The 18,661-nt window shown below is 36.9% G+C and overlaps 1 protein-coding gene across 1 annotated transcript in view; it reads left to right on the top strand.

The window, feature by feature from the left end:
• Window positions 1–18,661, top strand: part of ARAP2 (ArfGAP with RhoGAP domain, ankyrin repeat and PH domain 2) — a 187,313-nt gene that overhangs the window by 93,648 nt on the left and 75,004 nt on the right. The window contains 3 exon segments of the mRNA XM_047719085.1: window positions 124–226; window positions 903–1,101; window positions 1,284–1,347. Coding sequence (XP_047575041.1) covers window positions 124–226; window positions 903–1,101; window positions 1,284–1,347 — 366 coding nt within the window.

The following is an 18,661-nucleotide window of genomic DNA, read 5'->3' as shown; positions in this document are numbered from 1 at the left end:
ATAGATTTCAAAGCATTATCGGGTTTTCAAAGGGAATTTAATAAAAAACTTGACTTTTGTGTTATTTGTTTCCCTAAGAGCCAAACATAAACAGTGGTATCTTTTTATTCATGTGTGCTGCAGGCCCATCTTTACCTTTGAGATCTATTTACCCTCAGAACGTGCATTTTTATTTGGAGCTGAGACATGTCAAGCTCAAAGAAAATGGACAGAGGCAATAGCCAAGGTAATGAAATATTGCATATTTACCCTAAGTCCAGAGAATACTCTTAACTCTTAACTTCTGTGGTTGAGCTTCAGAGATCCATAGAAATTTTACACAAGATTCTGGGAAAAATGTCCATACTTCATTAAGTTTTCAAAGGTTATAGTTAAAAGAGATTATGAGTTTCCTTCTTATATAGCCTTAAGCAGAGAAAAAAAATTAATGTAGGACCCTGGAGGAATCATTCTTTGAATTCAGGCCCTGTTATGATGATTAAGATCTTTTCACTATTGTGAAGTCATTTCTATGTATGTCTCTTCATAGGTAGATATGTTATTCATTGTATACATAAAGGGGAAAGGAGCAGATTCAGTAAAAGATATAAATGGAGACAAACATTGAAGGTTGACATTTTGAAAAATGCCGCAAATCAGCATAGAAGATGTCTTCCCATTTCAATTCTATATATATCAAAAAAAGTGGTTTGAGACGCTGCCATTTGAAAATACATTATAGCTGTGCAGTTTTAAGATTGATAGCAAGTTTATATAATTGTTTTGAAATTTGGGTTACTTCTAAATTTTTTAGGTAGAAAAACTGGTTTACATGTTTTTCTGCTTTCCCTCAAGTCCGTAGGTAGGGAAGGGGATTTCCTATTTGCACTGTATTTATTACTTTTCTGTATTTGTTTTAACAGCATTTTGTTCCCTTTGTTGCTGAAAACTTAACAGAAGCCGACTATGATTTGATTGGTCAACTCTACTACAAAGACTGCCATGCCCTGGATCAGTGGAGAAAAGGCTGGTTTTCTATGGAAAAGTCTAGTTTGCGCTTTTGTCTTCAAATGCAAGAAGTTCAGGAAGATAGAATGCACTTAAGAAGACTGCAGGAGCTGAGTGAGATTTTTGTTCCTCTTTCATCTTAAATTTCTTTATTGCATATGATAACAGTAGCTTTTACATAAAATGATGACACCTGACTTCCCAACATGACTAAGTATTATTAATAATTGTGTCTTAATGGGTATTTAGTGTCATGTTTTAAATCATGGATTCATGCTTTTCTCCTCTCTCTCTAGCAATCAGCACAGTGGTTCAAAATGGGGAAAAAATGGATGTCTTGCTCTTGGTAGAAAAAGGGAGGTAAGTGCATTTTTGCTTTTTACTATTTACTGTAATAATTCTAGGGAGTAGGGTGTTTTGGTTATCGTGCTTGAGAAAGAACCCCTATTTTATACCCTGTTGGAAGTTTGTACACACATACACACACACACACACACACACACACACACACACACACACTCTTCAGTAGAAAGAATACAGCAATAAAGCTTGCAGATTTTTATGTTTGTTATGAAAAAGTCAGTGTGATCAATTATACTTTTCTGTAGACTTTGAGACATTCACATTTAAGTATTTGGAAGCAGTTTGGCAGTTGTAAATATGTTTTCAGTGTTGGTATGCATGTGAGTCCTGCAAAAATAAACCTTGATTTCTTGAATTTATTCACTTTTTCAACAAATATTAAGCACCTACTCTGTATCAGATACTATTATAGGTACTGGGGATTCAGTGCTGAATAAAATGGACATGGTTTATGCCCTCAGGAAGTATATGCACTCCTGGTAGAAATAGAATATAAGCAGACAAAAAAAAAATGACATAGTATCATGTCCATCAATTTTAAATGCTTGAAGAAAAATAAGGTGAAGAGAGAGAGCATGATGGAGCAGTATTCTGTTGTAGATAGGGTGGTAAGAGAGGGTACCTTTGATTAGAGATGTGCACAAGGTGAAGAAGCAAACCATGGAGTGGTCTGAATAGAGTGTTCCAGGTATAAGGGCAGAGATGTTCTGAAGACCCTGACAGTGGGCTGTACTTAGCATGTTCATGGTCGGCAAACAAGCTGCTGTTGGCTGGGAGATTCGAATGAGTTTGAGGGTGGATAGAAATTATTTCAGAGATCTCTCAGGGCCTAATCCTTTATGACCTTGACAAATAATATGTCAAGATTTGAATTTTATTCTAAGTGTGGTGGAAAGCTGTTCATTTTGAGAGCCAGGAAGTGGGATCTGACTTTGGTGTTTAAAGTGCTTCTGTGATTCTAGATGAATAAGCTCTAGGGGTACAAGAGTGACAGTGAGTGTCCACTTAGGATGCTGCTACAGAGGCCAGGCAAGAGATGGTGATGTAACAAAATAGTGTTGAGTGGTTAGAGCTGTTGTGAAGGCAGAGGAGGCCAGAGGGTTTATTGTTGGATCAGATGAGCGTAAGAGTTAAGGTTACCCCAAGATTTTGGCCCGAGCAAGTACGTGAATGATAATGCTGTTTTTTCCAGATAACAAATATAAGAGAGTAGAATTAGGATATTAGTAAGTTTAGGGTAGTAGGTTGAGAATTTGGTATGGGAAATGGTAACCTCGAGACGTCTATTTGACAGCAAAGTGGGCTTAGTTAGTGGCCATGTGGATATACAAGTCTGGAATTAAGTGGAGAGGTTGCAACTGGAAATAGAGGTTTGAGAGTCATCAGCACATTGATGTTATTTATCCAGTGGTCTGGATGGATTCATGTAGACAAAGTATGGACTGAAAATAGACTCGAAGATGAGCTCTAGGGACTCCAGTAATTAGAGATCAAGCGGAGGGGGATGATCCAGAAGAAGTGCCGGGGAAGCAGCCGCTGAGTCGTATCACAACATTTAGATAGAGTCTCTTGAACAAACTTTTTTTTTTTTTTTTAAAGATTTTATTTATTTATTTGACAGAGAGAAATCACAAGTAAGCAGAGAGGCAGGCAGAGAGAGAGGAGGAAGCAGGCTCCCTGCTGAGCAGAAAGCCCGATGTGGGGCTCGAACCCAGGACCTGGGATCATGACCTGAGCCGAAGGCAGTGGCTTTAACCCACTGAGCCACCCAGGCGCCCCTCTTGAACAAACTTTTAAAAAAATTTTTATTATTTGCTTTATCATTTAAAATTCCTTAATTACAGTGATGTAGTATGTTTAGCTCTACGAGAGTACAAAATAATTTGCAAAACCATCTATAATATAAAAATAAAGCTGAATTAGCTTTCCCTTTGGTTATTTGCTTTGCTGGTGACATGAATAATGACTTTCAACAGTTGTCTGAACTTGTCTTCTCTTCAGTTTCATGGGATGACATCAACAGCTTTAGACAGCAAGCATATTGCTGTTTAGATATTTATGTCAGGGGGTGTTTTTAAATTTACAGGAATAATTAGTATTCAGTGTTTTTACTCGTTTATTTCTGGGATTATAATGGTTCATGATACTTGAGATTCTCATTTTTGGTACCAGGTGATGGTTTCACCGTACTTTCAGAGTACTGTTCGTTATGTGTTCACAAGTAACAATGAGGTAGTATTATGTTTAGATAGTATTATATCGTTAAAGTACTGGCAGAATGTAGTTTTTACAGTTATCTATTCATATTTATGGAATGCCTGTTGCCTCCTACAATAATGGCGGGAAAAAAGTTGGCAGCAATACAGAATTGGAGTCTGAACTCCCAGAGCTTATGTTTTTAAACAAATAAAACAACAGCAACTTGTTAGTTGAATTTATTGCCTTTATCGTTTATATTATCAGGTTACTATAGCCAAAGTGTTTTTTGTTTTGTTTTATTTTTATCATTTTCAGGCTAAGAAGGATTTCACCAATGATACTTAGGTTTTAATTAAGATGTTACAAACATGGATTAAAATTTGGCAAACAGGAATTAGGATTATTGTAATCAGTTTGATGAATTTTTATTTAATGCTTATTGCATGCTGTGTACTCTTTCATGAATGCAAAATAGGGAAGCCAGAAGACCAAACGTTTTGTTATTTTGTAACATCTTGACCTTTCCACTGGCTGCAGGAATCAGTAGGTGAACTCAGTTACACTCTAAGTTCATGGAATAGTTGAGAACTAATGGAATTACAAAATAATGGTCAGAGCTACTTAATCGTCTTTTTGACAATTCCAAAATTTTTATCTACATGTGTTATTAACAAGTTATGTTGCAAGCCTTTTTATTAAAGTGAGGAACAAGGAATGTGTCAGAAGTACAGGGACAAATATATAACCAAGTTATTTTCCTTAAATCTCTTTGAACAGCTGCCATACAAAATGTACCATTTGAAAACAACTATATTTATTCGCATGCTTATATCCTGCTTTCCCTTGTTTTTGCTATTTTCTTCAAGTCAATGATATTCTGACAATAAAAAGAATATAATGATGAGCATGTGTATCGAACCCACTGTATCAGGCACTATTTCAAGCACTTTAACAGCCTTCCGGTGCCTATGTGGGGTTGAGGAGGGTAATCTCTTATCCTTTAAGGTAAAGCTGCCAGTTATTCCAGCAAAAATGGTTTTATTGGGGAACAGAGAATTGTAGTTGGGGACAAGCACACTTCAATGAAAGAAGCATAGGCAAGTCTGGAGAACAAAAGAAAAGGAGTAGTCTTTGGGAACTTGTGGGGTGGGGGGGTGGGGGTAAGGAGGTGGGCTTATAAATAAAAAGTCTTGCAAAGTAAAACTGGCAATTTATACCGGCCTTTGATTGGCTGAGTTGTGATGATTTCTCATTGGCTGGGGAGTTGCTGATGAGGAGAAAACCTTTCTTCCTTCTGCCTGAGTGGTAAAGAAGTGTTCCAAGCAGTATGGGCTTGCAAGATTCCCTTCCTCTTGGTTCTGCAAATAACTAGTGGTTATGCATGAGAGCTCCCCCTTCTGGCCTTCTGACTTCGTTCTAAACTAGATTTTCTTTTATTAATTTTCACAAATCCATTTTGAAATCACGGTGAGGTCAGTTTGTAACTTAACAACCTAAAGATTCTTTTCCTTTTAAAACAAGAATTAGGGGGCACCTGGGTGGCTCAGTCAGTTAAGCATCTGCCTTCGGCTCAGGTCGTGACTCCAGAGTCCTGGGATTGAGTCCTGTGTCGGGCTCTCTGCTCATTGGGGAGCCTGCTTCTCCCTCTCCCTCTGCCTGCTGCTTCTCCTGCTTGTGCCTTCTCTGTCCCTCTTTCTCACTTTCTGTCAAATGAAATCTTAAAATAAAACAAGATTTAAGCTTAATTTACTGACACCAAATCATTCTCAAGAATTAAGTCAACAAATGTACCAGTATCCTGAGTAAATAATATTAAGTTACCAGAATTTTAAAATTTCAGCATTTTGTGAGAAACTTTTATTAGAAAAAATCATTTTGTTAGAAAAAAAAAATATATATATATATATATATATCTCCATATAATTCTTACCTAATAAAAAGAAAGCAGAACGAAGGGAGGTCAGAAGTGTGATAGTTAAGAATGAGCCTGGGAAAGGGAAGCAAGGGCAAAAATGAACTATTGGGACTTCACCAAGATCAAAAGCTTTTGCACAGCAAAGGAAACAGTTAATAAAACTAAAAGACAACTGACAGAATGGGAGAAGATATTTGCAAACGACATTTCAGATAAAGGGCTAGTATCTAAAATCTATAAAGAACTTATCAAACTCAACACCCCCGAAGAACAAATAATCCAATCAAGAAATGGGCAGAGGACAGGAACAGACATTTCTGCAAAGAAGACATCCAGATGGCCAGCAGACACGTGAAAAAATGCTCCACATCACTCGACAGCAGGGAAATACAAATCAAAACCAAAATGAGATACTACCTCACACCACTCAGAACGACTAAAATTAGCAAGTCAGGAAATGACAGATGCTGGTGAGGATGCAGAGAAAGGGGAGCCCTCCTACACTGTTGGTGGGAATGCAAGTTGGCGCGACCACTCTGGAAAACAACATGGAGGTTCCCCAAGAAGTTGAAAATAGAGCTACTCTATGACCCAGCAATTGCACTACTGTGTATTTACCCTAAAGATACAAACGTAGTGATCCGAAGGGGCACGTGCACCCGAATGTTTATAGCAGCAGTGTCCACAATAGCCAAACTATGGAAAGAACCTAGATGTCCATCAACAGATGAATGGATAAAGAAGAAGTGGTATATATACACAATGGAATACTATGCAGCCATCAAAAGAAATGAAACCTTGCCATTTGCAACAATGTGGATGGAACTAGAGGGTATTATGCTTAGCAAAATAAGTCAATTGGAGAAAGACAAATACCATATGATCTCCCTGATATGAGGGAGAGGAGATGCAAAAGGTGGGGGGGTTGGGGAGTAGGAAAAGAATAAATGAAACAAGATGGGATCGGGAGGGAGACAAACCATAAGAGACTCTTAATGTCACAAAACAAACTGAGGGGGGTCTGGGGGGAGGGGGTAGGGAGAGGATGATGGGGTTATGGACATTGGGGAGGGTATGTGCTATGGTGAGTGCTGTGAAGTGTGTAAACCTGGCAATTCACAGGCTGTACCCCTGGGGCTAATAATTCATTATATGTTTATAAAAAAATTTAAAAATTTAAAAAAAAAAAAGAATGAGCCTGGGAGATTGTAAGTGCACTAGATTATAAACCCTGACACAATGAAGAGAGTGCAGATGTACCAGCAATGGCATCTTGTGTGGGGCAAAGTAGGCTCTCATATTTATATATCTGTGTATTTATATACACATATACACACATGTACTTATATGCACATATACATATATACACATGTGTATATATGCATGTGTGTGTATTTATATATGTACATGTTATGTGACTAAATTACCTTTGAATAGGGAATAATGGGAAAAGAGCAGGTTTGAAAGGGAGCTTGGGAAATAAAGAGTTTGATTTTAGATGTGTTGAACATGAGTTGCTTATAAACATCTAAGAACAAAGTGCTAGGAGGAAGTTATATTTATGGATCTAGTGTTCCTGTAAAGGTTAATGGGGTGGAGTTACAGATTCTGGAGTTACCGTTATATAGAAGGAAGAATAGGAAGTCACTTAGGAAGAGTCTATAGAGTGAGAAGAGAGGAATTCGTTTGTTGGAGCCTGGATGAATACACATCATTTCAGAGGCCGAGTAATTGTTAGGGTGAAGTAGCTGCCTTGGGTTTATTAGCTAGTTTATCCAGAAAGTGAGACAAGAAACCAAGAGAGAAGGGCGTCCCAAAACCCAGGGCGAGAGAGTGTTATAAGAAGGCAGGAACAGTCAGTGCTGTTAGGTGCTGGGTGACAAGGGCACATACTTTATTGGATAATTGATGCGGAGTCTATCTAGTGACTTTGAAGTGAGCAGAAGTGATAAAGCGGACACTGGGTTAGATTAAAAGCCTGGGGATTGAATAACTTGAAACAGCTGCTGAGGAGCTTGGCTAGGATGTCTGCGGGTTAATAGGATTCTCGAGGTAGAAGGGATTTGTCCCAGGAAGGGTATGTGTGTGCAGTTTGTTTTAGATGGTTTGAGCTTGTGCAAGTTTAAATTCTCATGAAAGGAGGCACAAAAAGGGAGATAGTGAAGGTATAAGAGAGAGGACAAGAAGAAAGCAAGGCATCTTGATTGTAACAGGCGGAAAAGAGGAATTGATGGACAGTTTTGGATGTTGGAAACTTTCTGGATCTCGTGGGTGGAATGTTACCCATCTGATGGTTTGTGAACTAGAAGGACGACTCCCAAGCTTTGTTGGCCTGAGTGACTTTACAAATGGTTGCATTGTTTACTGAGATAGGAAATGTGTGCTCCTCTCCTGGTACTTAAACAAGGCCAGTTAATTATAGATGTGATTGCTTAAGAGCTGTTTTCATACCATGTCAAAAGAAGAAAATTTCATTGAATTTCCCTCTTTTTCATCTCTTTTTTGATCTCTTAGTCTCTTGGGAAATTATGACTGTAAGCTAAAGTAGATTGTTAGACATGTCAATGACAGATAAAATTGTGGCTTTAGGAAATAAAACAACTTCCAATTATTCATGTTGATGGCATATAGAGATACTGTGAATAATTGAAAGAGAGGGAAACCAACCAGCTCTGATTAACCTTTATTTTTTTCTTTTTTTGCTAGTAATATCTTGAACCAGAATTGCAAATCATAAATAAATTTAATAAATTAATTTCACATCTTTTCCCTGTCCTTGTCTACCTTTGATTAAGGTGCTAAAATATATGAATATTTCTTAAAGCCAAGGAGGACAAAGAACTCCCTGAACTGGAAAAGTTCATAAATTGATAATCATCCACTGAACATAGTCACTATTTTTTAAAATTATTTTTATTTATTTATTTATTTTTAAATTTTTTAAAAAATTTTATTTATTCACAGACAGAGATCACAAGTAGGCAGAGAGGCAGGCAGAGAGAGAGGAAAGGAAGCAGGCTCCCTGCTGAGCAGAGAGCCGGACGTGGGGCTCTATCCCAGGACCCTGGGACCATGACCTGAGCTGAAGGCAGAGGTTTTAACCCACTGAGCCACTCAGGTACCCCATAGTCACTATTTAGATACAGATTGTAATCTTCCTGGTGATTTTCTGTTGGTGCATAGCATCACTGTCTTTAAACAGTAAAATATTGCAATAATATTTTGCACACGCCAAGCATTTTTCCTCTAAAAAGCTCTAAACAGAAGGTGTTCCAGATGGTGTCGCTTTAATGTGTATTCTTTGTATACTTTAAAAATTGTTATTTTAGAAAATAAAGCTTTCTTGATTACACTTAAGGGTTTCTGGCATGCTATTTGGTGCTATTATTGGGACTTAGATTTTGCTTTCTTTATGCATTAGTTAGGACTTCTTTGTGTGAAAAAAAAAAATGTTTTTGAATATCTACTGTTAGTGAATGTTCTGGACCATGAGGTCAGAAGGCATTTTCCTGGGTAGTAGCTTATATATTCATTCACTCTACCTGGAATGTTGAAAGCATCCTTTTCTTAAAATTTGAAAACTATTTCTGCACTTTAGCCTGCACACTCTGTGTATCTTTTTCTGATGAATAAGCTGCTCTGTTCACAGCCTTCACTTTCTGTAGCTATATGCCCATTTGTCAGAGACACCTGTTACTAAGCTTTTACTGAAAGATTTTTGGATGCAATGAATACAGTATGAATAACTCAGATATGTTATCAGAAACAGAGAAGAGTGGCATTTTTGTTTGTTTTTTTTAGTGGGAGTTTGTTTTTTAGGACTCATTGGTTGACCTATAGTAAAGCATAAAGTACTTCATGGCTCCCAAACCTGGGATTGCAAATTCCAGACAAAAAGAAGCTAACATTGGAGAGTAAACACTTCCATCAGTACATTCCACAGTTATCGGACAGACTACTTTTCTCAGTTTGGGAGATTAAGTCCTGAGTTTAAGATTCTTATTTCATATCAATTTATTTCATATGATGGGTTTTTCCCTCCCTCTTGAATTGTATTTTGCAAGCAGCTGAGATGTTAGCAATACTCCGGAGGGTGAATTATCTTAAAGTGGTTTCTAAATTGTGCATGTAATTGCAAATTAAATAGTAGCCGATCGCCCACAATATCAGCTTGACTGCTTTTGTAACTTTCTGATGATTTAATTCATAGAGATCGTTTAATCTGAATGTTGCCAAGACAAACAAGAGATTCTTCTCTCTCACCACCTCTTACTGGTTTTGCAAAAAGAAAGGGACTATTCAAACTTATAAAGTCATTTTTTTGTTAAATAGAATTATAATATAGGGAATGCATGACTATTTAACACAAAAGTAGATTTAAAAGTATATATTATTTGCTTCCAAAGTTCCTCTTACTCAGTTTAAAGCACCATCCGTATACTAGAATGTAAGCTTATGAACAAGTAAATGTGATATTATCTAAAAACATACGAAAGAATGAGAAGATCGCTTCTCAATAAATGGGAGCAGAATTATATGTATGTATGTGTGTGTATGTATTTTTTTAAAGAGAAGACTATTTAATTGGATCTAGAATTCTAGGTAGGATTTCAGTAGAAAAAAATGAGGGGGCTAAGAGACTGAAGTATCCCAGGAGGTGGAAACAAGGTTCAGAGGTTCAGAGGAATAGGATAGCCAGGGAACAATGCCAGTGCCAGTTGGCCTTGACCTTGAGTTCCTGAGGAGGAAGCATGATCCAGTGACCCTGGAAAGATAGATTGACACCATATTAGTATTATCAGTTAAATGTAATTAATAATTTGCCTTGTTCTGGAAAGGATTGCAGGCTCTTTACAAGGGTCCAGAAGATGTCTTTTTTAAAAAGATATTTTAAAACTTAAAAAAATAATGCTGCTGTTTAAATTGTGAATTTGGATTTATTCTGCAGCCAGTGGAACACCATTAAAGGTTTTAAGCAGACTGAAACAGGGCTGTTTCTTCTATTCCTGTAGGTGATTGCCTAATAGTGTGCAGAGATGAGATTGTAAAATGGAGCCTTTGCCTTCCTGGGGAGTTAGGTGCTTTGACACTTTTTACTGAACTTTTGGCTTCAGAGGAAACAAGATATTTAGAACAGTATTTCTTTCTGCATTATTTTTGTGACACAGTCTCTGTATCTGCAGATTTTCTTCACAATTGTTTGTTTGCTTCTGGCTAAACTTCCATTCTTATGCAGCAAACTCTTATCTGAAGGTGTGGGGAAAAATACTGTATCTCTGTAAATTAAAATAAAAGGGATTTATGGGTATAATGACTAAAGAAAATGTGCCAGACCCCCATTTCTGACCATGAAGAAATAACTGGCATGGTACATGACTTCCCATTTCAAACAACTAGACAGCTGGACGAAATGTATGAACCTGTTTTCAGACTCTGGGACAGTAAGCATTCCAGGATTGTGATTATGGAGAGAAGGGAAACAAGCGAAGTAAGATTTGAGATCACCTTGTCTCTCTACCTGTAGGCACTTTTTAGTCCCTGGCCCAGAGATAGGGGAGATTGAAGCAGAATGTGGTGGTTTTGCTACATTGCAAAGGTAGAAATGGGAGTTTAGGGAATCTGTAGTAGCTAAAATTTTCCAGAGAGCGTATTAGAACAGAGGAAAATATGTAGAAGACAATTTTGGAAATCTTCATAAACATTTCTTTTCACATGTGGCTCAGTACTGATCTGGATGTTTGCTGGATGAGATTCCCAGAGTTCAGGCAGAAACACCTTCTATGGTATTATGAGCTGAAGAGTTCCCAGAGCTCAGAGGGCACTGGAGGGCATTCACACCCCATCCAGCAAGGTGAGACCTCATTACACACACAGCGCATTGGCAGAGACCCCAAAAAGGTAACACCATAGATTTAAGGCAAAACTAGCCCTAGGGTAAAGGTAGATTTATTTTTACCTCATTATTAAGCTTAAAAACAGACTTCCGAAGGACCCCAGTGCTCCACAAGTAATTTAGTTGCCAGGGGTCGAACAGGCAAATGATGCCAAAATAAACACCAGTACTCTCTAAGAGAAAACAGCAGTCCTGACACTCTGCATTCATAATGTCTAGCATATAATTGAAATTACTAGTGTTGTGGAAAAGCTACAAGTCAGTTCACAGGAACAGAACCAGAAGAGAAGGGTAATTGAATTAGCAAAGATTCTAAACAGCAATTATTAAATTTTATAAATGTATCCAAAGATGTAGAAAAAAACATGAACAATGAGGAAAAATGGGTAATTAAAAAAAGAACCAAATGGAATTTCTAAACCTGAGGAATACATTCTCTGTAAAGAAAACTTCACTATCAGCTTAATGCCATTGTAGATTCTACATTAAAAAGAGATCAATGACCTTGAAAGCATGCTGATAGCTACCAAAGCAGAGCATGGAGAGGAAAAAGACTAAATAAAATCAGTAGAGCCTCAGTGACCAGTGGGCCAATATCAAGCAGTCTCATGTAAGTGTTAATTAGAATCCCAAAATGAAGGAGGAGAGAGAAGTCAAAAAATCTTTGAAGAATTATAGGCAAATTTATATGAAATTGATAAAAACTGTTAACCCACATATGTACCAAATCAGCAAACCCTAGGCATATGATAATCAAATTTCTGAAAACCATTGTGAGGAAAAAAAAAAAAAAGCACCAAGAGAAAAAAGACATTAAATATAGGTGACAAAGATGAGAGTGTCTTGTCACCAACAGTGCAAGCCAGAAGATAGTATATTGAAATCCTCTCAAGTGCTGGAGAAAAACAAAACAACAAGTAACAAAAAACCAAAAACAAAACCAAAAAAAAACCCCTCACAAAATAAGGAAACCAGTAGCTGTTGACCTAAAATACTAAATTGAGCAAAAATATATCTTTCAGGGGTGCCTGGGTGGCTCAGTGGGTTAAAGCCTCTGCCTTCCGCTCAGGTCATGATCCCCAGGTCCTGGGATCAAGCCCCACATCGGGCTTTCTGCTCTGCCGGGAACCTGCTTCCTCCTCTCTCTGCTGCCTCTCTGCCTGCTTGTCATCTCTATCAAATAAATAAATAAAATCTTAAAAAAAAATTAAAAATATATCTTTCAGAAATGAAAGCAAAATAGTTATGGCCAAATAAATGCTGACTTACGCTACAAGACAATGTTTTCATTTTTTTTTTTTTTAATTATTCATTTATTTATTTCACAGAGAGAGAGATCACAAGCAGGCAGAGAGGCTGGCGGAGAGAGAGGGGGAGGCAGGCCCCCTGCTGAGCAGAGAGCCCGATGTGGGGCTCGATCCCAGGACCCTGAGATCATGACCTGAGCTGAAGGCAGAGGCTTAACCCACTGAGCCACCCAGGCGCCCCAATGTTTTCATTTTTATGTGAATGCATAAGATGGTCCCTTTTTCAATCATATATGTGGGGCATGCTGTTAGATTTTTGGTTGTGTTTAAAACATTCTTTATGTAATTGTATTTTTTTTAATACAGTCAAATTTATTGATCTTATTTGTGAAGACATTCTGGTTTTGGGCAGTAGACTGGGCTCGAGTATGATAGTCTATCTACACTTTGTGGTTATTATATTGCAATTTTGAGAAAATTGTTTTTGTAAGTCCTGGGGCTTGGTTTCTAGGTCTTATCGAACTGTCTTGATTCATTATAAAGATATAAGAATGTTTCGTTATATGACGTTGAAATGCCCTTTAAAATTTATATTTGAGAAGTGCATAATTAGAATAATTTATTTCTCTGTAGTTAGAGTTCTTCAAAGTAACTTTTCAAATTTTCCAGATGTAAATGAAATATTTCTTTGAAATTCTTATCTAGAAATGTAAAATCATTGTTTGATAATACTTGGAATCAAAAAGTTGGCCAGCATTTGTGTTGAAAATATCTTTTGATACTTTATTCCAGGCACAGAGATTAGATAAGCATCACAGAGAAAGTTGTTGAGCTGAGGCTATTAAATGTCACATATCTATTTCACTAGATGCCATATTTTAGGATTCAGTGTTTAACAAATTGACTCAGGAGTTAACTTGTCATTACTTGTTCTATCCCTCACTAGTTCACAAGGAGACAGCTAAACTTGTCATCATGGGATTTCTTCTGACTAGAAAGAAAACTTAAAATTCGAAATGTGCACAGTTCACGGCAGAATTATACTGGTATTACAGGAAGGTTGTTGCATTTTGGATTTCTTTCACTGCTTGCTGAAATACCCACTGTACCTGTTTGTTTATAAGCAACCGATACCAAATACTTTTTGTATATATTTAGAGTTTAAGTGTCAAGTTAAAAAATTATGTAAGAATCAACAAAAATTAAAACTTTCCCTTTACCTAAACTCCTGAATTTAGCAAGTCCTAATTTTGATTGTCTACATAATGTGGGGGCTTGATATTTCTCAGAGAAGTTACCTGAGTTACATAGTTTCAGTTAGACAAATTGTACCCAGCAATAGAGGCTTTTGATGATATGACATAAACGGAAAGGCTAGAGCATGTCAGCACTATTACAACAAGTGTCAGATTTCTTCAAAAAGAAAATTACAGAAACAGGAGGTCAGGGTTGCTCTAATGCAGTGGAGAATAAGAACAGTTGATACATGTGTCAGAAAGCAAAAGATGAAGATTACAAGTACGCATGTCCAGGAGGAAGTAGGCGTCCTAGGAAGTTCAGAAGTGTTAGCGGTGTGTCTAGTAAGGTGCTGTTAGCTTTATCTTCTTAGAGAAACATTTATAGAAAAGAAACTGAAGGAAAGAAAGGTGGACTTTTATTTTCTTTTTAAGTTAGGGCTAGTGAATTACCAGGAATGTAAGATGAGGGCCCCTCCAACACAAAACAAAACAATACAAAAAATAAAACAACCTAGTGTTCATGTAGCTCATTTCTTTCTCTTTAGGGTGAATCCAAAGTAGCCCGCTCAGAGTTTGAAATCAAGATCAAAGAGTTCTACTTTGGTATAAATATACAGCAGTGATTACTTTTAACTTATGTTTCAAACTCAATTTTTTCTACCTAGTGATAGGATTTTAAAACTATTATGAACCACGAAATGCCACACATAGTGCTCATGACTAGACATATGAAAATGCTTTCTTCCTTACCTCTCTATGCAAGTTTGGGTTCTAGCAGCCAAACATTTATGCATAGAACAGATGGTATAATGGAGGGCAAATCAGCTATTCATAATTAAGGAGGGGCACACATACTAAGCATCTGGACATTAGGAATAGGACATTAAGGATAGAGTTCCAGGGAGGGTTATCTGGAGTATACCTGGGGGAGAGTTGGAGTAGCCAGCCAAAGATCAGGAGATACTTATTGCAATAAAATGTGATTTTTTTTTAAACTGTTGTCTTTAATGTAGGAGACTGGCAGAGTTGGAGAGGAAAATATGGGCCAGATCATTAAGGCATTTTAATATTGAAAACTCCAGAGCTGGAGAAGGCAAACGATTAGGAAATGATGCCATTGGCTTTGCATTTATTTATTTATAAATTCATTTTTAATTTTTTTAATTGAAGTGTAGTTGACATGTAATGTTAGTTTTGGGCATACACGTAGTGATTCAACATTCATATAGATAGTGAAGTGATCACCATAATAAATCTGTCTACCACCTGTCACCTTAAAAGATTATTACATATTTTACATTTCCTGTGCAGTACATTTTATCCTCATGTCACATCTATTTTTAACTGGATGTTTGTACCTCTTATTTTCTACTTAGTTTGTACCCTTCCCCAATTTTCCCTTTCCCTTCACTATCCTCCTCTCTGGCAACCACCATATTACTCACTGTATCTAAGGGTCAATATCTATTTTTGTTTCTTAGATTCCACATATAAGTGAAATCATTTATTTGTCTTTCTCTGACATATGTCACTTAGTATAATACCATCTCTGTCCATCCATGTTGTCACAAATGGCAAGATTTTAGGCTTTTTTATGGCTGAGTAATGTTTCATTCAAACATATACGTATATACATAGATGTATATACATATACTGTCAGTGTCTTCCTTTATGTCTCCCCCCCCTCTATGTGTGTGTGTGTGTGTGTCTTTATGAAAATCCACCCCCCCCATTTTGTCTTTTGATTGGAACGTTTAGTTCATTTACATTTGATGTAGTTATTGATAGACATGTACCTACTGCCATTTTGTTTACTGTTTTCTGTTGTTGTTGTTGTAGTTTTTCTGTTCCTTTCTTCTTCTTCTTCTCCCTTCCCTTATGATTTTGTGACATTTGGTCCTTAGTGTTGAGTTTGTATTCCTTTTTCTTCTTCTTCTTTTTTTTTTTTTTTTTTTTTTGGTGCAGATTTTATAGATATTTGGTTTTTGGTTTCCATGAGGTTCATATATAATATCCTTAACGTACAGTCATTTGCTTTAAGTTAATGGTTATGTTCAAAGCACTACATTTTAACTGCCTACCCCCCACCACTTTTTATGCTTTTGACATCACATTTTACCCATTATTATCGTGTGTGTCCTTTAATTGTGTAGTCCTAGATGATTTTACTACTTTTGTCCTGTAATCTACATTCTAGCTTTGTAAGTTGCTAGGCCCACTTCCTTTACTATATATATATTTACCATTACCAATAAGATATATTTTTGTTTCATAGTTTTTACTTTCAGTTATGGCCTTCTCTTTTTATATAAAGACGTCCTTTTAACATTTCTTTTAAGTCTGGTTTGATGAACGCCTTCAGTTTTTCCTTATCTGAGAAGCTTCTTACCTCTCCTTTAATTCAGAGTGATAATATTGCTGGGTGTAGAGTATTCTTGGTTGTAATTTTTTTTCCTTTCAGCCCTTTGAATATGTCGTGTTGCTCTGTTTGGTAAAATTTCTGTTATAAAATCAGCTGATAGTCTTAAGGGGGGTTCCCTTGTATGTAAGGGGTTGTTTTCTCTTGATGCTTTTAAGATTCTCGATTTAACTCCTGACACTAGTTATAATATGTCTTGGTGTGAGTCTTTTTGGGTTCATGTTATATTGGACTCTTCTGTTCCTGAACTTGGAGGTCTGTTTCCTTTACCAGGTTAGGGAAGTATTCAGACATTATTTCTTCAAATAGGTTTTCTGTCCCTTTTTTTTTTTTTTTTCTTTATTCTCCTTCTGGGACTCCTATAAAGCAAGTATTTGAATACTTGATGTTGTCTCATTGGTCTCTTAAGCTGTGCTCACTTTTTAAATTACCTTTTCTTTTTGCTGTTCTGTTTGGGTGATTTTTGTTCCCAAGTCTTCCATTCCTCTGCACTCACCCATTCTTCTGCATTCTTTAATCTGCTGTTAATTCCTAACTTCCTTTCAGTTATTATATTCTTGAGCCCTGATTCTTTTTTATATTTTCTACCTCTTCATTGAAGTTCCACCTGTGTTCATTTTTCCTTAGATTTTAGTAAACATAATTATGATCCTTACTTTGAGTCCATCTGGTCTAGCTTGTCATTCAAAGCCATTGTTTCCTTGTTTATTTTCTGTTTAGATTATTGATTAAGTGGGGTATTAAAGTCCCCTATTATTGTGTCATTATCAATTAGTTCCTCTATGTTTGTTATTGATCGTTTATATATTTGGGTGCTCCCATGTTGTGGGCATAAATATTTACAGTTGTTGGATCTCCTTGTTGGATTGTCCCCTTTATTATGATATAGTACCCTTCTTTATCACTTCTTACCATCTTTTCTTTTAAAGTCTAGTTTGTCAGATATAAGTATTGCCACTCCAGCTTTCTTTTGACATCCATTTGTGTGATAAATGTTTCTACATCCCCTCACTTTTTTTTTTTTAAGGTTTGTTTTTATTTATTTGACAGAGCAGAAGCAGGGGGAGCAGCAGGCAGAGGGAGAGGGAGAAGCAAGCTCCCCACGGAGCAAGGAGCCTGATGTGGGACTTGATCCCAGGACTCTGGGATCATGACCCAAACTGAAGGCAGACGCTTACCTGAGTGAGCCACCCAGACACCCCATCCCCTCACTTTCAACCTATAGGTGTCCTTAAGTCTAAAATGAGTCTCTTGTAGACAGCATAATGATGGGTCTTGTTTTTCTATCCATTCTGACACCCTATGTCTTTGGATTAGAGCATTTAGTCCATTTACATTTAAAGTAATTATTGATGGATATTTATTTATTGCCATTTTAGTATGTGTTTTGTTGTTTTTGGAGATATTCTCAAATCCTTTATGTCTTTGTCACTTTTGGTCTTTCCACTCAAAGAATCCTCTTTAGTATTTCTTGCAAAGATGGTTTAGTGGTATGACCATTACTTTGAATTCTTTATCTGGCAGATTGCTTGTTTCTGTTTTGTTGTTTTTCTGAGATTTTGTTTTGTTCTTTCATTAGGAATATATTCCTCTGTCTCATTATTTTGTCTCTCTGTTTCTTTCTATCAGTTTCATTTCTCAGTCTTGAGATTAGTTTTGCATATTAGATCATGCTGGAAGCCCTAAGGAGTGGAGATTCGAGAGGTGGAGAAGTGGGAAAGGAGGTTTACTAGAGGAATTTTAGTGACCTTAAGGAGCAGTGTGAAGACCTGAAATCAAACAATGCTGGAATGAAGAGGAAGCAGAGTAAATATATTCAGGAACAAGAAATCAGCAGAATTCGTATGGCAGTGATAGGGATGGGGGGGACAGGAACCAATTTAAAATCAGTTAATCCTGGGGCACCTGGGTGCTCAGGGTTATGAGATTGAGCCCTGTGTTGGACAAGCTGATTGTGGAGTCTGCTTAACATTCTCTCTCCCAACCCCCCAACTTAGGTGTGTGCATGCACACCCTCTGTCTCTTTAAAAAAAAAAAAAAAAAAAAAAAGAGCGAGATAAAAAATTAATCCTAAATTTCTGGTGGGATAAGCAGAGAATTTTAGTACCCGTTTGGTATGAGAAAGAGAAAGTTTTGAGATAGTTGTGGCACAGTAAGATGAGGGTGTCCAAAAATTAATATTAATTAATATAATGGTTTACTACTTAGTTATTAATGTTACATTCATTGAGTGTTGAGGTAGGTACTATTAAATTACCTTCATTTTGCCACTGATGAAACTGTGGCCCAAAGAAGGTTGATAACTTGCCCCAGGTCACAAAGGAATTAAGTGCAGAGTGAAAATTTGAATTTGGGAGGTGATTTTCCAGGCTCTTGACTGCTTTATGCTCTGGCTTTTCA

Source organism: Lutra lutra, chromosome 2 (assembly GCF_902655055.1).
Source record: "Lutra lutra chromosome 2, mLutLut1.2, whole genome shotgun sequence".
NCBI classification, from domain to species: Eukaryota; Metazoa; Chordata; class Mammalia; order Carnivora; family Mustelidae; genus Lutra; species Lutra lutra.
Note: the sequence above shows the minus strand (reverse complement) of the source record. Positions and strands in the feature narration are given on the sequence as shown.